General features: G+C 33.7%; 2 protein-coding genes across 3 annotated transcripts in view; both read left to right on the top strand.

Moving 5' to 3' along the window:
* Positions 1-22: 22 nt before the first annotated feature.
* Positions 23-16,980, top strand: LOC128995813 (uncharacterized). The gene is made up of 6 exons (XM_054420831.1): positions 23-27; positions 16,132-16,266; positions 16,306-16,446; positions 16,488-16,628; positions 16,668-16,802; positions 16,842-16,980. The coding sequence occupies exons 1-6, from the start codon at positions 23-25 to the stop codon at positions 16,978-16,980; spliced, it is 696 nt and encodes a 231-aa protein (XP_054276806.1).
* An 87-nt stretch (positions 16,981-17,067) lies between these two features.
* The window catches only part of LOC128995900 (sex peptide receptor-related protein 2-like), a 29,308-nt gene continuing 24,897 nt past the window's right edge, over positions 17,068-21,478 (top strand). For both annotated transcript variants that reach the window (XM_054420946.1, XM_054420945.1), the window contains exon 1: positions 17,068-17,382. In XM_054420946.1, coding sequence (XP_054276921.1) covers positions 17,185-17,382 — 198 coding nt within the window. In that variant the 5' untranslated portion in view covers positions 17,068-17,184. The remainder of the gene's footprint in view (positions 17,383-21,478) is intronic.

Raw genomic sequence — 21,478 nt, 5'->3', positions numbered from 1 at the left:
TAGGCTATGTATAACTTTAATAATGGGGTAAGTATTCAAGAACAAATTTTAAACGTTGTAGACTTGTGGTTTACTATAGTAACCTAAAGAAATCATAGTAATAAATATCTAAACTTAAATAAATTAAACAATATAAATTTAATTAATAATCAGTAACCTTTCTATTGAGTTTTTTTCATACTTATACAAATACTTAAAACTTTTGTCGTGTTTTATTTATGTTTTTGAAGGTTTCTCGCTTTACAATTGACAAAGGCAACACTGTCACAGATGCAAAAGAGTGAGCCAAGTACGGAAATAGGTCTTGCGCAATTGCTTGTAACTCTGAAGTCTGCTTTAAAGGAAATGTAAACTTTTAAACAACCGAAACTAGAAGAAAGATTGTAATCACTTCAGGCATGTTATCTACGCTTTATAAACTTCGATATTTTGTATTATCATCTAATACACTTACATTTTAAGATATATCTTAACATCAATGCTGTAAAATGCATTAATAAGTATTATAAATTAGTATTGCGGTTCTACATATACAGTGTGTAAATAAGTATGGAAACAAATCTGTATTTTTAAAACCGAAATAGATAGAAATATTCTATTTGTGGCAATAATAGTTAACAAAGATTCCGCAATTTTTCACATGAAAAATATTTTTTTACCCCCCTAACAGGGTAGGTGGTAGGGGGTGACTTATTTTTTTCAAATAGCAACCCCTATTGAGTGACCCCTCATTTTGAAGGGTTTGTCAAAAGAAACACGATGACGCAAATCCGAGGTGAATATCTCACTCCTAGCTAACATGGCGGATATTCCAAAATGGGCTTTTTTTACAAAAATTAAATTTTTCATTACCCACCATTTAGGCTAGGGGTGAAATATCTACCTCGGGTTTGCGTCATTCTTTTTCTTTTAACAAACCCTTCAAAATGAGGGGTCACTCAATAGGGGTTGTTGTTGAAAAAAATAAGTCACTCCCACCCCCTACCCTGTTAAAGGGGTTGAAAAAATATTGTTGATTAAAAAAATTGCGGAACCTATGTCAACAATCAATTCCACAAACAGAATATTTCTATCTATTTCGGTTTTAAAAATACAGATTTCTTTCCATTATTTGTGAAATTGGTGCTTTTCACGTACAATAAATCAAATTTTGGAATATCCGCCATTTGGGCTAGGAGTGAGATATTCACCTCGGATTTGCGTCATTGTGTTTCTTTTGACAACCTCTTCAAAATGAGGGGTCACTCAATAGGGGTTGCTATTTGAAAAAAATAAGTCACCCCCTACCACCTACCCTGTTAGGGGGGTAAAAAAATATTTTTCATGTGAAAAATTGCGGAATCTTTGTTAACTATTATTGCCACAAATAGAATATTTCTATCTATTTCGGTTTTAAAAATACAGATTTGTTTCCATACTTAATTTACACACTGTATAGTAAAGTAACTCCAAGATACATTGCCATGGTATTGTGTTATGGTGAAAAATTAGCACAATATCAACGAGTGGGTACAAAATATGCTATTAAAGTTGTAGTATGTTGATTCATAGTACCTTTATTTTAGACTCATATCTCGATAATGGTTTAACCTATCAAATAAGCTGGTCGAGAGTGTACAGATGTTTATCTACGTAGACCTCGACTCGCCGTATCAATGTCAGGCCCACATCTGATCAGGGATCAAGCACCATCAACATCGTATCAAGTGACACTTGACTGGCCAGCTGTGACAGTGGGTGATTAAGGACTTCTCTGTCAAATATTCTGCTTTTGTTGCATATTGGCTGACGACAAACCAGCCAAATATATGTAAATAAAATATGTTTTGGTATTAATCTAAAAATATCTTACAAATCAGACATTTTAGTCTTACATCCCACAAGATTAAGTTAAAGCTACTTCCACACTCTTCAATTTGTTTTCATTATAAAGCCATGAACAAAAAAAATGTGCATGTGGTTTATGAGTCGAAATGCCACTATTAAATTGCACTGTTGATATTTTACAGCTAGAATTGCCTGTGGTGTTTAATAGCAATATGCTAACTGCATATTATAAATATCGCAACAGGGGTTCCACATTCTTCTGTAAATAACTTTCATCATTTATTATGTATATTGTTTAAATTACAGTTTCATTTTATAATATAAATACTTACTGTTTTTATATGTAGTGTATTGTCCGTAGCGATCCAACACTGAACGCTAGCTATGCGTTCCAATCATGTTAAAATAATCTATAGTAGTTAGCTAAAAAACATTTGTCGGTTACATTACATAAAACAAACCTTATTTAGCTCTCAAACAAACAAAATAAACTCAAACAAGTGTTAAAAAAGTACAGAAATAAATCATGTTAAGAATATTAAACTAGTAGGTTCATATGAGTAATAGACAACAATTTCTACTGGTCTGAGCATGAAAACTAAATGGTTCGTAAAGCATCTCCAGAAATCTTTGTACTGAGACGCCTGTTTAACCCTAGTGAGATAGACCCCGTTTAACCCTAGTGAGATAGACACATTGTTTATTTTTTGCTCATAGGCTACGGAACCTTTATGGGTCAACCGAAAGAAAAACTTTAAAAAGATTATGAAAAATACTCTAATAATGCTAGGGATAGAGAGAAGAATTCAGCCAAGCAAGCTTTAAAAGATCTAGGAATCATAACATGTTTTTACTATATACTATACATTTTTGAGGGTGAGGTTCATAACTCCAAGTTTTCATAACTCCAAGTACTTTTAAATACAACATTTCATAACTCCAAGTAAAGTTATGTCCAAGTAAATTAAAACCAAAATATCATAAGACCAAGTTTCATAACTCCAAGCGTTCATAACTCCAAGATTCATAAGTCCAAGTTAAAATAAAACCAAGTAAATTAAAATACAAAATTTCATAACTCCAAACGTACAGATTTGCAAGGACCACAAGTCCAAGTTTCATAACTCCAAGGGTTCATAACACCAAGTTTCATAACTCCAAGTGACAATGGGTACAGTCTGTGCAGGAAGCGATAACGTACGCACACACACGCACCCATTACACACACACATGCTGGAAGAGAGTTTCCGATGTTGGCGAGATTATTCGAAGTGGTGCGTTCCCTGTCGCTTTGCACGTTCGTCTAAATTGTAATACAAATAGTGAGAGGATGAAATTTACATATTTAAATTCTGCGTAAACTGATGTTTAATACTATATAAATACAATTTAGTTCGTGCAGATGATTAATGTTTAATAATGGAAAATATGAAAAGGTTGTTCAATGTAAACATGAAAAAGTAAGTGAGCGAGGATTTTTTTTATTTTTTGGTCAGATGAAAACTTTCAGCGAGAAAAGTATAGATAATAAGATGTTCTTCAATTTTTGTTCCAAACATTTTTACGTAAGACTTTTAGTTTGTCCAATAATCGACTTAGATGACCACCATGAGGTGAATGAATTAGTTTACGCACACAGTATTTTAGCAATTGCCGTCTTCCAACAACAATATTAAGGAAATACAGTATTAGTTCACGTTTTAAAATTTCTAAACTATGAAAAATATTTAGTCTTAACTTCTTAAGCTGTATGTACGAAATTTCGAAATTTTTTCTACATAATATTCGTGGTGCACAACGCAAATAAGTCGTAGTGCCTTTTTTCCACTATTTTTCATCTCCTATTTTCGGAAAAAATTTAAACAGTATTAATCCAGGTTAAGGTTTCATCTTGTAGCATTCATTTGTAAATATAAAATTTGATTATAGTTACAATTACTTGTTCCCTCATAAATCTTTATTCCGTAACAAATATGAGAGTGTATGTTAGCAAAGTAAATTGTACGCAAAATGTCTGTAGTGCATAATGGGTTTAATAAAAAAATACCATATTTAAAATTTAAAAAATACTATCTAGACTTGTATGATCCAAACAAGCGGATATAATCTATAGATAGGTCTAAACATTTGGATTTCGTGACTAAATTATCATAGAAATAGGTTTTTGAGTAAATACATCTATACCTAATACCAGATTGTTTTATTTGAGTTAAATAGAAGGTATTTATCATTTAGGTATTATTGAAGTACCTTAATGAGTTAAGTACTTTAATATAAGAATTGATGTCGTCCAGTGGTCAAAACTCGACCACAATCCAAATAAAATATGAACTTATCTATATTCATCCCACGCTGAAAATCAAACATGTGATGAGTGTGTACCAGTCTTCAATTTGTTTTGATTTTCTGTATATTTATCGTTGTTATTGCGTCACCAGAATTTTAACTCATAATCCAAATGTTAGTTTTTTGTTTGTGTTAAATTCGTTGTCGTACTTATTTTTCATCAAATTGTCTGTCACAATTTTATTTGTTCAATTGGTGTATTTTTTGTTTAGTTGCAATAACGTTAATTATATTTACCTGAGAAATGCAAAGTTAAAGACCTTCTGTTGTTCAGATGATTTTTGTTTCCCTTAGCATATGAATAATAATTAAAAGCCTTCAGTAAAATGTTGGTAAGGGGCTCTTGGATATTTTCATAGGCTATTATTAAAATTGCTTGACTTTTATGAAAACATAGGTTAATGTCATTGACGTACCAGATTTATTTGGCTTTAGAGGGCTTTCCTCTGCAATGATTACAAAGTTAAGTCCATGTTTCCTAATAAAATTTGTAGCACTTCGGCTAACATCCTCGTTCATAGTTTGTAGGAATCTGAATCTTGTAGGTGTTCTTCATTATACAGGCTAATGACGATAGTTAATTCTTTAAAAAAATATTATCTCTATTTCTTCTACTAGGGGGCGTTCTATGACTTTTAATGTTTCAATAATTTGCAAATGGGTTCTTTCAATGATTTATTTTTCAAAGATTTAATTTTTGTAGGACGCTTTTCTTTGAAATGCAGTTTAAATATTGACAGCAATTAAATTATACAGCTGATCAAAATTTAAACAATTATGATCTTCATAAGGATAACATGGGAACCTTCAAAGCCACTGGGGTAGAGCCCAAGGGACTTTTTCAAATCCAGTTCAAGGCCAGTTTGCAAATCTACGCGACACGCTCTTTCCAATGATACGTCAATGGATAAAATCGGTTAAGAAATGACGGAGGAGTTCAACCGACAAACTTCGTGTTCACGTATTAATTATATAGATATTAGTACAGTAAAAATATGTTTTGACCCAAAAAAAATTAGCACAACCGGGGAATTTGGTACAGATGTTGGGTGTACCTTCCTTTTGAACATACTAAAAGTCCCCTAAAATTGAAGCTGTGCTACGGCCGCCATATTGGAAAATGGCGGCATATTTCTGTATTTTTCACTTTAGTGACTTTATTATTACAGATACATGAAAAAGCTAAATATACAAAATGTAGGTCATCTAAAAATACACATTTTTTGTATTTATCATCTTTCTCTAAACCCAACGGTTTTTGAGTTATTTGTTATTAAGTATATTTAGTTTTTTCTATTTATCAAAAATAGGTGAAACACGTGGAAATCGACCGTTACTTTCAAGGATTATGATAATTTATCCTATATAGTTAAATAGTGTGATACTATAAAATCTAAAAATTTAAGCTTATTTCATGAGTAAAACAACTCCGCCACAGCAAACCTGCAGACTCAGCAAATTTCCATTTGATTGGATGTTTTATTAATTGTTTAAATAATATTAGATTCAACAGGTACCTAGGTTTGCTGCTACGGGTAGGTTATTATAGTGTGTTTTTTTTTAAGTAAAATATCAATAGCTTACTATAAAATAACTAATTTTCCAAGTTTGATCAAAATATATCTATAAACAAGCAAACTGCAACAGTTAACTAATTCATTAGAATAGCATGGGAGTTTTAAATTTACAATAAACAAATTTGAATATACAAATTTTGGTTGTGTTTACTAAAAAGATGGCGATTATTCGTCACGATTAGAATATTAACCAAATGGGGTTTCAAAAGGAGATGGAGCCTATTATTTAAGTAATATTAATTCGTACCAAGCACCGAAAATATTGTATGCAGTAAGGTAATCTACCATATTTTGTAAAGTACGCAATAGTCATATTAATATTTTATCTTCATTTTTTACTCATTTAATAGTTAACATTTTAGTATTTTTATGGCACCACCACACTAACTAGCTATACTTGACATCCCATTGTAAATTTGGAAGGGTGTTTTTCGTGTCTAGTTCATGTTGGTGACTAATTAAGTATGGTATAGTATAGTTAGTTTTATTTATCAAAAATCGGTGAAACCCATCGCAATCGACGGTTACTTTCAAGGTTTATGACAATTATTCATCCCACTTAGTTGATATCAGAGTGATAGTGGTAGTGCCATCAAAATATTAAATTGTTATTTATTAAATGGGTAAAAATGAGTATAAAATATTAATATGACTATTGCGTAGTTTACAAAATATGGTTGATTTCCTCACTACATACAATATTTCCGATACTTGGTACGAGTTAATATTACAGTACTTAAATTACTTGCTTCATCTCCTTTTGAAAACCCCTTCGGTTAGTATTCGAATCGTGACAAATAATCGCCATATTTTCAGTAAACACAACCAAAATTTGTATATTTAAATTTGTAAATTGTAAATCTTAAGCCACCATGCTATTATTATGAATTAGTTAACTGTTGCAGTTTGTTTGTTTATAGATTTATTATGATCAAACTTGGAAAATTAATTATTTTATACTAAGTTATTGATATTTTACTAAAAAATAAACACACTATAATAACCTACCTGTAGCAGCAAACCTAGGTACCTGTTGAATCTAATTTTATTTAAATACAATTAATAAAACATCCAATCAAATGGAAATTTGCTGAGTCTGCAGGTTTGCTGTGGCAGAGTTGTTTTACTCATAAAATAAGCTTTAATTTTAAGATTTTATAGTATCACACTATTTAACTAAATGGGATAAATTATCATAATCCTTGAAAGTAACGGTCAATTTCCATGTGTTTCACCTATTTTTGATAAATAGAAAAAACTAAATATACTTAATAACAAATAACTCAAAAACCGTTGGGTTTAGAGAAAGATGGTAAATACAAAAAATGTGTATTTTTAGATGACCTACATTTTGTATACTAAGCTTTTTCCTGTATCTCTAATAATAAAGTCACTATAGCGAAAAATACAGAAATATGCCGCCATTTTCCAATATGGTGGCCGTAGCACAGCTTCAATTTTAGGGGACTTTTAGTATGTTCAAAAGGAAGGTACACCCAACATCTGTACCAAATTCCCCGGTTGTGCTAATTTTTTTTAGGTTTATGGAATTTTTCTCTTATTTTTACTGCACTATATACGTATCACGTTTCGTTTAGCCTACAGGTAGGAAATGTCGCTCATTACGAAAATCTATATAATTAATACGCTACATTTGTGTAAAAACATACAGACAGCGTAGCGTAGCGCAGCGTAGCGCAGCGCAGCGCATGTTTTAAATCAAAACCGTGCATTGAAATGAGGTATGACATACTAGTAGCGTATTTCGGCGTAGCGTAGCGCAGCGCAGCGCAGTGTACGACCGAGGAACAAACTATTTTGTTTTTCTCAGAGCGTATTGGAGCGCATTCGACTGCAGACACGCTTAAGAGTCAATTCTAGTCTCTTTTCTACACCAATTGGTCCCCTTCAATTAGTTGTAAGCGTCTCTCAATCATCCTTCACCAAACTAAATATGTGATCGAACGTTGTAGTCGACATTCTTGCATAATTCTTAAACCGAGACTCGTGTTTTTTAAGGATTGGAAATAAGATGTATTCACCATGCCTGTTCCTGCCTTTACACACTTCATGGGGTCGCCGGAATTTTATCCCCCTGGAATTTTACCCCCTGGGCAAAGCTGACGTCACTATGACGTAGTAACCTGAGGGGCCAAAAGTTTGTTCGCGGCCGGAATTTTACCCCCGCGGATTTCGAAGTCTAATGAAAATAGTCAGAGCGTGATTAATTCATTTAGCGATAAAAACCGGAATTTTACCCCCTGTCCATATAACTAGTGTTTAGACAACTGAAATGTACGGGCCGGATTTTTACCCTCCGGAATTTTACCCCCCGGAATTTTACCCCCGGATTTTTACCCCCCGGAATTTTACCCCCTGGCCGATTTTATAAATTGAATGATTGGTTTTCTTATTTCTGTTTTTAATTAATTGTAAACATTTCATTATTTAGTGGCCTGTCTTTATTTATTTATTTTGTAATCTCATTCAGTTGATTGTATATACGTCATATTAACCAAAATTTGGCTTCAAAGATCGAATCCTAATACTTGAATCTCAAAATTAAAATTAAAAACATGTTCGATTAGTTAATGTCACAAATAAATTAAGATAGGCTACTTAATAATAAAATGTTTACTATTAAATTAAAAAAGAATGAAGATAATTAATCATTCTCACTAATTTTTATATCTAGCCAGGGGGTAAAATTCCGGGGATAAAATTCCGGGGGGTAAAATTCCGGGGGTAAAATTCCGGGGGGTAAAAGACGGGCCGTACACTCTAGGTTTTTATAATTTGATGTGTTCTGATTAAATTCACAACCGTGAAAATATATGTTTAATTCCGCGTTTAATCCATCGAGCTGATGTCGCGAAACTCAAAAGTTCGCGGTCGGAATTTTACCCCCTGGTTTGTGACGTCACGTTTGCACAGGGGCTAAAATTCCAGGGGGATAAAAATCCGCTACCCCACTTCACCGACACTTCTCCTACTGATCAAAAACTGCCACCTTAAGGTATTTTCGACAAAACTGATACGAGCCGTCTTCGACAGAGCCATCTTCTATACTGATGTACCGGGTACACTATTAAGACCATCTACAACCTATGTTGCGCTACGCTACGCTGCGCTCTCTGTGTGTATTGGACTACGCTGCGCTCCTATACGCTACGCTGCGCTGCGCTACGTTGCGCTACGCTACGCTGTCTGTATGTTTCTACTTTGTCGGTTGAACTCCTCCGCCATTTCTTAACCGATTTTATCCATTGACATCTCATTGGAAAGAACGTGTCGCGTAGATTTGCAAACTGGCCTTACATTTTTGAAAAAGTCCCTTGGGCTCTGCCCCACTGGCTTTGAAAGTTCCCATGTTATCCTTATGAAGAACATAATTGTTTACATTTTGGTCAGCTGTTTAATTTAATTGCTGTTATTTATTTTTCAATTCAATGAAACCCATCGAGTACATTTATTTACTATTTGAGTTTGTGTAAACATAACCTCCAAGACGGATTTTGTTAGTATGGTTGTACAGTATCTTAAATTTGTGTATTTATTTATCGTTGTTTTGTGTAGCTATGACGGATCGTGTTAGTACGATTGTAACATTTATCGTTGTTTTGTGTAGCTATCATTTGTTTATTTGTTGTTTTTTTTCTTTTATATGCCTCCGACGTGACGACAACAACACATATAGACAGGAGGCGTAATCGTGATAACGACCGCAGCTCACAGAACAGTGGCGAGTATTAGGCTCATCACAGTCAGCACCTGACCCTGGACAATCTCAACTATTAGGTTACAAATGCCCCCTAACACTACCCCAAAACGACTTTTCGTTCTCAATTGGCCCTCTATAAATGACCTGTGTTGCCTGTACAGCGAGGCATTTTGAGAAGGAGAAAACCGGCCCGAATGCTTTAGGTTTATCAATAACGAAGATAAACATAGTCTGAGTTACACACCGGTAATCTTTGAGTTGACTCTTTTAAATTCGTTGTAAATATGACTGTTATTCGTTTTGAAATATCTTCTGTAATATTTGCAATTGCTCGAATTCGAGCAACATGTACACTAGTATTTATTAATTCTTTTAATAATGACTCTAGAGAAGAGTTAGAAAATTAAAAGGTGTAGAACAATACAGCTAACAAAAGTGGTCCTGTAACATTTGGTCATAACTTGAACCCATATGACATTATGGATCCTTTCATGTTCTGGAATTGATGGAGAGTTGCGTAGAGGGGCGAGCAGGGGCGTGTGGGACTTTTTTAGTATCCATACTGGCAACCTGCCTGCCGCTTACTTCGAATTGTCAATGTTACCAACATGACGTGGCTTCCGTGCCCCGTCTTCTGAACTGCCCGTTTAAAAAATGTAAATTTAAGTAAGAAAGGCCTATAAATATAAATATAATAAAAAAAATATTAATATAAATATAAATTAAAATATAAATATTGCATATAAATACAATCAAATTAAATGTAAACGGTTATGGCAGTTTACCAAATAAAAATATAGGCATACAGCACATCAAACTTGAGCTTAGAATGTGCATATTTGCTGAATATTATAGGTATGGACTAATTTCTCAGGTCCCCATAGGCCGAATTCAACGGGCTACGTCTGTTATGCTTTCACAGTTTGAATAATTTAATTCTGTTTATTTAATGAAAGAGCTGGGCAATGCAATTAATTGGCGTTTGTTTTATTTACTTGAAAAAATATGTTTTTGATGCTAGGAAATATGTTCATCTGGGGGATTATGTTCGGACAAAAAAAGGTTGTACAAGTTTTGTAAGAGTATTGCTCACAGTTTTATTTGTAATGTATATAGTAATGAAATATAAATAGGCATGATTCAAATTGAAGAAATGTCATAAAACATCTTATTGAATGAAACAGAAGCATTGATATCGAGGACCTTATTTGTGTTATTGCTACACTAAGGTATGTTGTCATAGTCTTTCGAACTGAAACATACGGTATCGGTTATTGGCAGTCCTAGGGGTAACGATGTTTCTTGCAACACAAAATCATGAAAATATGTCAAATGGTTATTGATTAGCATCGTGAAATAAATCACTCTGTGACGTTTTAATGTATAGTGTACATGTTGCTTGAATGTTGTCGCGAATGTTGAACATGTTCCATATAATAAACATTTCTTGTAAATATTTGATCATTTTTCAACATCTTATATGGTTTTTAGTGTATTGTACAATTTTATTCCACTTGTAGCCACATTATGTTGTTCATGTTGATCTTCGTCAAAATGTAGTCAGCATGGTACTACCCAGTGTCACCAGTACGTTTACAAATTTCAGTCATTTTTCATAGCGATAAAATGTTGTTTACATTACTTAAGAACTGCCTGATTTTCTGTATAACCTCTCTGTCACAAATTTATTTGCTTTAATTGGCATTAATTTGGCTAGTTACTGTAATAACGTAAGTTATATTTACCTAAAAAATTCAGAATTGAAAGGCCTAATGTTTTTCAAATGGTTTTATATTTACCTTGAATGTGAATAATAATGTGAATAATGCGAAAGTTTTATTGGATGTAGTAATATTATTTTAAAATCACTTTAATCACTTTAAAATCACTTGACTTTTATGATAACATATAATGCCTTTGCCTTTCCAGTTTAATTCGGCCTTAAGAGGGTTTTTTTCCAATCACCATAACGTTATGTTTGGTTGTCAAAATTGTAAGGCCAGATTGCAAATCACACACTACAACTTAAAATAGTTCTATTAGTCTATGGTCATGGTTACTTGGAAACCAATGAGGCCAATGTTAAAAATTATAGACTTTCAATTCAATTTTGTTGCGTAGTTAGTTTTTTGCTAGCAGTTTTAACTGCAGTAAACACGTTTTTAGGCCAGATATAAATTATTTTTCAAATTAGAAGGAAATCGTATTAGCCGTTTTCGATATATAGAGGATTAACAACCATTAGTAATTGAACGGCGCAAAGCGAAGCTCTTATACTACTCTCCTCTTTTTGTTTTACAAATACCTCCTGAACGGCTGAAGCGATCTACACGAAATTTAGCACGATCATAGTAACCAACCATGGGAATGTATAAATCTTAAATGGTACAAATTGGACCACAGGGCTTTTCCCTACGTGAATTTTTTTTTTTTTAATTTAACATGGGCCTTATGGGTTCATTGGTTGCTATGACTTTATTTGCGAGATAACACTAAAAAGATAAACAAGAGTTGCCACATATGTTAGTCAAAGAATCGTTTAAAAAGTACATTACCGTATAGGACACAGAAAAAGGGAAGAACAATAAGATTAATATCATTGAGCATAATTTACTACAAAATGAAAACAACCAATAATTATGGTCGCCAGAATAAGGCTGAAACACCTTAGACTTTAAATAATCTAAATATCCATTACATTTTAACCAAATATAAGCCTACCATTGAGTTATATTTCCATTTAACTTGCAATTCCAAGTAGGCTTTCCATTTCAGTGAACTAGACTTACAATTAAATAATGCAGACTTTGAATAGGTACTGCAATAATTAGGACTTCCATTAATATGAACCGAAGATACCACTGAGTTTAGATGCTGCAAGTAGACATTCCATTGACGTGAACCAGACGTAACATTTACTTAATATACTGCGAATCGGCACTCCGTTTATGGGAATCAAATTAACCATTTCTTTGGATCCTGCAAGTAGACAATTTATTTATGTGAACGATATGTACCATTGAGTTTGTATACTTCAAGTAAACAATTCGTTTAAGTGAACTCGACGTATCATTGACTTTGAATGCTGCAAATAGGCATCTTATTTATGTGAACCAAATGGACCATTGACATTGGATACTGCAAGTAAATTTCTCATTTTTGTGAAGCTGGCGTACTATTGATTTAGGATACTGCTACTGCAAATAGACATTTAATTTATGAGAACCAGATGACACATATATACTTTGAGGTAGACAATACATTTAATTGAACCAGACTTGTAATTGACTTTGAATAACGAAATTAGACATTGCATTTATTTGAAACAAAATATATACTAATGAGATTGGATACTGCAAGTATACATTTCATTTACGAGAAACATATGTAACATTGACTTTAGAAATTATTTGATTATTATGTCTGCTATCTGCTCAATGTTGCAAGCAGACAACTGCATTGTACACTTAGTGTAAATTACCTGAAATGTAAAGTTAAAACTGTGAAACACAGGAACGTTTCTCATCCAAAGTCCCCGTGCGATCTCTAGTGTTCACTTGGTAATACATGTGTATTACAAAGTATAGGGTGTTTTCAACTCCCCACGTGAGTGTTAACGTTTCGTAAAAAGTACAAGTTCCTGTATAAGGTAATGTTGTTCTTTTTGCGAAAGACTCTAAAAGTAATGAAAGGACATTTTTTATTTACATTTATTTCGATAACAAACAAGTGTTTTTGACATATAAATAAATTTGTTTGCACAAAACTTGTGTGTATTACGATCCCCCCCCCTAAAAACTGTTTTTTAGTAGTACATTTTAGGGAAAAATAATACCTTTACCATTCACAGACATATTATAATCTTTTAAAAATTATATATTTTCCGGGTAGTACATATGCTAGTTATTCAATATCAAACAGTTCAATGACAAAATACATATTTTTTAATACAACAAATGGTTTATATGCAAAACTTGACCAAATACACACACAAACTGCAGTTGGTAAAAGAAATATATTATTTACATTGTATAACTTAAAATAAATAACTCTTTCATATTGGAAACAGTATACAGTAAAATAAAAACAAGCCCATGGGGCGTAGCCCAAGGGAAATATGAAAATTAAATGATATTATATTGCATTGTCTTCCATTTGTGGGCTATGTTTCAAGTTTCAAGTCTCTAGCTCATCGGGAAGTTAGTATAAAATTGATTGCAAAATTTGTATCGGACAAGAAAGCGAGCTAATAAAAACGTTTTAATAAACTTAAATAACAACAAAAAATGTTATTTACCAATTATTAGTGTTAATACAATTAATTATAACAAATATGTAATATCGGGGTGTCAAAAACACCCCACGCGAGTACATACGTTAGTAAAACCCTCGCGAGTAGTTAAAGGTTAAAGTACCTTTAGCATAGAAGTAAGAAGTATATCAATTAATTAATCTGTAAGTATATAACAAAATTACATAATCGTTTGACAGGCGACGGTAGGTATATAGATACAATGATGCGGCAAAGGCTGCTGACAGTATTACAGCGGAGCGGACAGCGCAGGAACTTGTGGCGCTGACTGTACTACACATTCCACTTGGAGATATGAGACTCGACTCAACTTTTGGAGTTATGACACTCTGCTTTAATTTTTACTTGGACTTATGAAACTTTGGAGTTATGATATCTTGGACTTATGAAAATTTGGAGTAATGATCACTTGCACTTATATTTTTCTTGGAGTAATGAAATTATCCCTTTTCGGGTACTTGTAGTTTTGAAACTTTGGATTAAATATAATTTGGAGTTATGATCTCTTGGACTTATGAAACTTTGGAGTTATGATCACTTGGAGTTATGAAATCTTGGAGTTATGAGATGATCCCACATCTATCACAGATGTTATTTCACGTGGCTTCCCCACGTTCCTCGTTCACCTCTTTGGAAATGTTTTTTCGTCTCTGATATTTCATCCGCACGTGCAACAGATACACGCGTTGTCTTAGACGAATAAAACAATTTAGATGCATTTAAAGGGTTGTAATAATTAAAAGGGGTTGTTTAATATGTTTACACAGACTAACGGGTTAGACACCGAAGTAATTAGCAAATGAAAGCAGATACTGGATGAAGTATAAATTGTTAAAATTTGGTTTGGGTGGATAAGAGACGAAATTTGATACAAACTATTTATTTGACGTTTCACACAAAACCATATTTGAAAAATACAATTAACAATTACAGTGGGAATACATATTATATACTCAGTAATGTCAGTAATTGTTTTAATAGGTCGTTGTGCTATATTTTATAGTTAAACAGCACTGCCACATTAAAGTTATAAAAAAAGCTAATTTAGAAAAGGAAACGGAACATTGTAGCAAACCATCAAGCTTATAAAATTACAATTTCTGTTGTAATTAAATACCTATTCATTTACAGGACTTCCTATAACTTACTTTTTGTAAAACTTGGATCGGCTAGGTGATAGCTTTCATTTTATAAATTACAGCTATGTTATTACATATTACTGGCTAGCATTTAGAAATACTACGAATAGGATTAAGTTTATTGTTTATTTATATAATTGTAGTCTAATTTTAGCAAACAACAATCTTAGGACACAACTATAGGTGTGAAGAAAGCCTTCGTACATATGTGCAGGACATAGTGTCTGGAGCAAATCTGAGAAAACTACCCTCCAAAACAAACAATAGAGTACACGGATATCTCTGAGTCTGTTCTCCCTAAAACCCTATGTTATTTTAAAAGGTATTGTGGGTAAGAAGGGGTAGGGAAAGGGTGAGAAACAGGGAGTGTACGACACAGCAAGCTGGGCAAAAGCTAGTAATAGTCTTCTCGTAATAGTAATATGTATTTCTTAGAAGGTTTGGCTCCAATGTTATTGCCCATGCTTCCCGTATCGCCGAACTTCCCAAGAGTATATATATATATCTAGGGGACGCAAGCTAAGGCCAGGTTTCTGCTTCCTAAAAACCTACCCTCCACAACAAACAATATGAAGCACCCCAGGCTCTGTGTCCGTTTCCCTTAGTACCTTTAGATCCGCCAAGTCAACAAAACCCATCACCAAGATCAAAAAACTATTTTCCCAAAACTCCGTCTTCAATGAATAGAAATAAACCTAAAATATTAATTCAATGATTGATTTCTCGCAATGAATTCACTATGAAAGAATATCTGTATACAAACAAATGTAGCACAAACATCCAGTTGCAGTGTGCAATTCTACTAGAAATATAAAACGCTCGTTGTACAGAAAATCCAATTGATGGTAACACCTGTGAACTTTTGTGATCTAATAATGTAATTCAACTTCCGAGTGTCGTCCCGACCGCGCTCTACAACGTCAAAATTCTATTTTTGATGTCATTTATATTTAAATTAATATTAAAGTAACTATATTATAAAGTAACTATATTAAAGTAACTATATTAAAGTAACTATAAAGTAACTAGATAAAAATCAAGAAATTAGTAAAATGGAGCTATTCTAAATTGTGTTGGTCATTGTAATTGTACACTCAACTACATAGACTTCGTGGTCACTCTGCTCATCCCCTTCTGTCTGGTGCTCAACACCCTGATCAGCAAGACAGTGTGACTCATCTGTTATTCAGTATTTGTCTTTTGTTTCAGCAACTCTACACTCCTGGTGTGTAGCCTGGTAGACCACTGGATGGACCTGGCCACTACTCTCAACTACATAGACTTCGTGGTCACTCTGCTCATCCCCTTCTGTCTGGTGCTCAACACCCTGATCAGCAAGACAGTGTGACTCATCTGTTATTCAGTAATTGTCTCTTGTTTCAGCAACTCTACACTCCTAGTGTGTAGTCTGGTAGACCACTGGATGGACCTGGCCACTACACTCAACTACATAGACTTCGTGGTCACTCTGCTCATCCCCTTCTGTCTGATCGTCGTGCTCAACACCCTGATCAGCAAGACAGTGTGACTCATCTGTTATTCAGTAATTGTCTCTATTGTTTCAGCAACTCTACACTCCTAGTGTGTAGTCTGGTAGACCACTGGATGGACCTGGCCACTACACTCAACTACATAGACTTCGTGGTCACTCTGCTCATCCCCTTCTGTCTGATCGTCGTGCTCAACACCCTGATCAGCAAGACAGTGTGACTCATCTGTTATTCAGTAATTTTCTCTTGTTTCAGCAACTCTACACTCCTAGTGTGTAGTCTGGTAGACCACTGGATGGACCTGGCCACTACACTCAACTACATAGACTTCGTGGTCACTCTGCTCATCCCCTTCTGTCTGGTGCTCAACACCCTGATCAGCAAGACAGTGTGACTCATCTATTATTCAGTAATTGTCTCTTGTTTCAGCAACTCTACACTCCTAGTGTGTAGTCTGGTAGACCACTGGATGGACCTGGCCACTACACTCAACTACATAGACTTCGTGGTCACTCTGCTCATCCCCTTCTGTCTGGTGCTCAACACCCTGATCAGCAAGACAGTTTGACTCATCTGTTATTCAGTAATTGTCTCTTGTTTCAGCAACTCTACACTCCTAGTGTGTAGTCTGGTAGACCACTGGATGGACCTGGCCACTACACTCAACTACATAGACTTTGTGGTCACTCTGCTCATCCCCTTCTGCCTGATCGTCGTGCTCAACACCCTGATCAGCAAGACAGTGTGGAGACTAGCGCGAGTGAGGAGGTCTATGACTAACTCTGGCAAGTCAGAAGTCAACAATATCGGTCCGGTGGGGGTGAAGCGTCCGATCCTCGCCCGATCCCAGTCCAAACAAGCGTCTTCTTCTCAGACTAAAGTGACAGAGATGCTGTTGGTTGTGTCTTCAGTGTTTATATGTCTGAATCTTCCCTCGTACGTCATCAGAGTCTGGGTGTTCGTCAACGAGGTGAGTAAGACGCATTGAAACATCATTTTATTGGTTGTAGTGATAGCCTACTCTATCTAACACACCACGGCGTTGGTGTATGGCAACGTCGCTCCGGCCGGCCAATTGCTTGGAATGACAGAAATAACAAACGTCCTGTAGGACGACTCTGCGACGTTGCCATTGTTGCCTCGTCGCGGCCTTGTATTAGAGGAAGCTATGGCGGAGCTAACGTTTACTGATGGCTACCTAGTTTTATTGCGATTATTAGTTACGGTGAACAAAGTCTTTTCAGGTACTTAGAGAACGGTTCAGATGCTCAACAAGAGTAACGGAAAGATTATTGAAGAGCAGTAAATGTTATAATACGTATTACATTTAAAATAGTGGTTTTTTTTGCGAGAGGTTTCAAGTTATATTTTTCTGGACATGAAATAGGGCACCTACAATAAAGTTATATGGCGTTGTAATTCGTCTTTTAATTTCTCTCTTCGAATATCAGACATATTTTTATACAAACAATTTACTTATTTCGACCCACGGAATCGCTACGTAAATTATACCCCCGCCTTTTTTGGAACAACCTGAATTAACCTACGTATATCACCAAGCATATTGACATGTAGATCACAACCATGATTGACCTAATACTTGACTTAATCTGCATTCCCGTCGGAGCCATAAACAACGAGAAGCTATTGTCAAGCGACAGGTGGTACAGGTGTCGGAAGCACCTGGGACAGGCCTTATGCACATACATCTAATGTCTTCCTGAATCCCTGCGGTCTATGTCACATAATGGCCTTTGATAAGCTAGCGTGGTAGAGTACTAACATAACATATTGTACGTGCACACTCAACTACACGTGCACACTGTTAGCTAACTTTTTATGTTTGCCTATTTTTTTTCGCTTTTTATTAAATTTCTATGGGTGTAAAGCTTGGGTGGCACGGAATGACCTATTTACTGTTTCATTTTGATCTCCCCAAAAGCCAAAAACAATATTCGTAAAAATTTTGATACTTTATGTGTTTCCGTGAAGACGATAACTCGAGTAATTATGATTAATAAGATTTTTATTGAGTTTGGTAGAATGAGTAGAGCTGATTAAACTTTATTAAGTTCACAACCCAGCAAGATCGGGTAATGGGTACTGGGTATTATGGGGTTCAAGAATTTTTTCAAAAATCGTGTTTTACAAACTTTTACCCTTAAAATAGAAATGGGAAATCTGTATTACAACTATGGTGTAGATAAACACATTTTGTATATTGAAACATTGTTTGACAATTCAAGAATACCCCCATATTATTTGATGGATTTAAAATAACTTTCTAGTTTGCTTGTTTTTGGATAGATTTTGATCAAATTTGAAAAATGTATTTTTTCCTTCTATACTATAAACATTTAATAAAAAAACTACTTTTCACTTCCACGTAGTAGAAAACTTAAGTACTCTATCAAATGTATTAGGGTAAATATGACTCGTTAATAGAAATTTTAAAATTGAAATTCACTAAATCTGCAGTTTAACTAACATTGTCAAAATACAATCACTTAACCAACTAAAAATATTGCAATAGTCCTATTCAAAGAATTGCCTACCGTGCTAAGGTTTTTAAAATTTTTCTAACTTGAAAATTAAATTGTAGAATCGAGTGAAAACGAACTCACCGATGCCTAAACAATCTGTGCTGCCAATGTTATATCACAAAAGTTTATTCATTCCCGAGAAATTTAATCACTGTCATGTCTTTTCATTCATCAACCTCGGCCTCGTAAAATGGTTGATTTGACATTCAATACCTGCCAAAAAAAAAACTGTTACTGTGGATTTTTACGAATTTCAAACATTTGCCCTACAAAAACAAGTCTATTATGAGGTACACAAAAGCAATAATTTTCTTTCAACTGTAAATGTACAAAATGTATTTCCTTGTTCATCTGAATGCATTGAAATATTAACGGTAAACAGCACAATTTATTTTGAGGTTTACAAAAGGAATTATTTATTTTTAATAGTCGTGTTAAATGCATTTCATAATAAATCTGAATTAAACAAAATATTTAAGCCAAATATTTATCTTTCCAATTTTATATGTACTTTAAACATATCGTTTGATCATTTTAATACTATACATTTGAACCTTTTTTACATCTTTCTGTAGTCAAATAGCCTCTACATTTCTATAATTTACTACACTATAAAGACACCACGATGTAGTCATTGTCGCAATTAATAATTTATGTCAAGTAATAATCTACAAAAACTTTCATCAACAACATCGAGTGTTGCCAAGAATATTTTTGAAATACTAAAAAACGTAAACGAGTGTATCAGTTTTAAACATATATTAAGTCAATATGCTATAGCAGAGGGGTTTCCAATATTTTTGATACACTTTAAAGTATTGTTTTACCAAAATAAGGGTAATTTATCTAAAACTCAAAGTGAAAGCAATGAACTTTCCATAATAACGAATCGAAGGAATAGTATAAACTTCTGAAAGTTCCTATATTTATTTTCCCAATTAATACTGTAATTTTCAAAATGTAGGTTTAAAGCCAACAAGATACTTATATTTCAAGTTGCACAATATTGATATTGTATTACAAGATAACCTGATATTGTATTACAAGTTTTACCGTCCTGACATTGTATTACAAGACGGCCAATGTTTATAGAGGGACAAGTCCATTATTAACCATTATAAGACCAGTAACATCCCCCCCCTCTTAAAAGCGGATGTATCCGACCTATCAAAGGCTCCCCTGATGCTTCACCATTGTAAGCTTATATTGAACAAAGCCGAGATCACCGATGGATCCACTTATAGCATGCTTTTCCAGGTATTTTACCTAACAATAGCTAGAATTGTTTCAATATAGGAGAATATAAACTATTTAGTGTATAAACTAGGCTATTATTTATCACTATTTAATAATAAGAGAACGTTTCGCTTGGTCTAAAATAATAGTTCTTTAAAAATCGGTCGTAAAATGTGGGTTTTATATATTATAGAGTAACTTAGTTGATTTCTCCACGACATTATAATAAGTTCTGTCCGAGTATCATGACGACAAAAAGTTAGGTTATGCAAGAAAAAACAATGTTTTCTGGAGAAAACTATAAATTATTGAATCTAGAAGGAATTTGATTCAAAGTTTTACTAGATTTATGTATCCTGGTTTTGTGACAGCATATTTTTGTACAAGTTGGGGATGCTAAACTACGTAACAATTCTACAATGTAAAATCAGCTGTTGTATAAAATATAAATTTTCATAATAACCATAAAAGTTTCCGAAAACTTAACCAATTCACGGGAAGTTCAAGGGTAAAATACATGTTTATATTTTTTCATAAAACTTTTACTCATACCATTTTACTTGATAAGAACATGAGTTACAGGATGCATTTAAAAAGGACAAAGTCTCCATTGTGTTTAATTCCAAAAGAAATTTATAATATATAAAGTAAACAAAAGTTAAAATTATTCATAACCTGTATTTTAGTGAATCAAAATTATGCATTAAATAAACGGTATCAGCATTCTGACACACACTTTCTCCTATAAGTTTGTCAACAACCTTTATCAAGTGTAAGCGGTGAGAATAAATATACGGAAAAGAATCATATTTTTTGTACACTTTACAACTTTTCTGTAAGTGTCATTTAAGTAGATTACACGCTTATAAAATGTATTTCACGTGTATTAATCGCGGTTCACCAGACATTCAGCCGAGGAATGCTTCCTGAATAAATTCCATTACCTCTTTCGAAAGCCGATATTTTCCTTATTGGATATTACATGACATAAGAGGCGTTTGGCTGACGTCATAGAAGTATTGAATATGTTGAGGGTTAAGAAAAAATGCTTACATGCGTTGTTTAAAGCAAGAATAATGATTATACGTTGTGTAGTATTCCATACCATCAGTTTTATTGAAACAAATTTCATGATAGGGAAAAAATTTTCTCAGAATTCAACACAAAAAAGTTTTTTGTCATGATATATTTTTCAATGTTGCGGTCTTAACAAATATGAACTAATGATGACCAAAGAAACGTTTTTCAGTCTCCCTAGCATATTCATTTTACGTACAATTACTATTG

This window comes from Macrosteles quadrilineatus, unplaced genomic scaffold, assembly GCF_028750875.1.
Source record: "Macrosteles quadrilineatus isolate MER2022 unplaced genomic scaffold, UCM_ALF_1.0 Scaffold_5__1_contigs__length_97177068, whole genome shotgun sequence".
In the NCBI taxonomy this organism is placed as follows: Eukaryota; Metazoa; Arthropoda; class Insecta; order Hemiptera; family Cicadellidae; genus Macrosteles; species Macrosteles quadrilineatus.
Note: the sequence above shows the minus strand (reverse complement) of the source record. Positions and strands in the feature narration are given on the sequence as shown.

Coding starts and splice junctions, on each gene's coding strand:
- LOC128995813 (XM_054420831.1), top strand. Junction 16,267..16,305: donor ACCCTGATCAGCAAGACAGT/GTGACTCATCTG, acceptor CTCTTGTTTCAG/CAACTCTACACTCCTAGTGT. Junction 16,803..16,841: donor ACCCTGATCAGCAAGACAGT/GTGACTCATCTA, acceptor CTCTTGTTTCAG/CAACTCTACACTCCTAGTGT.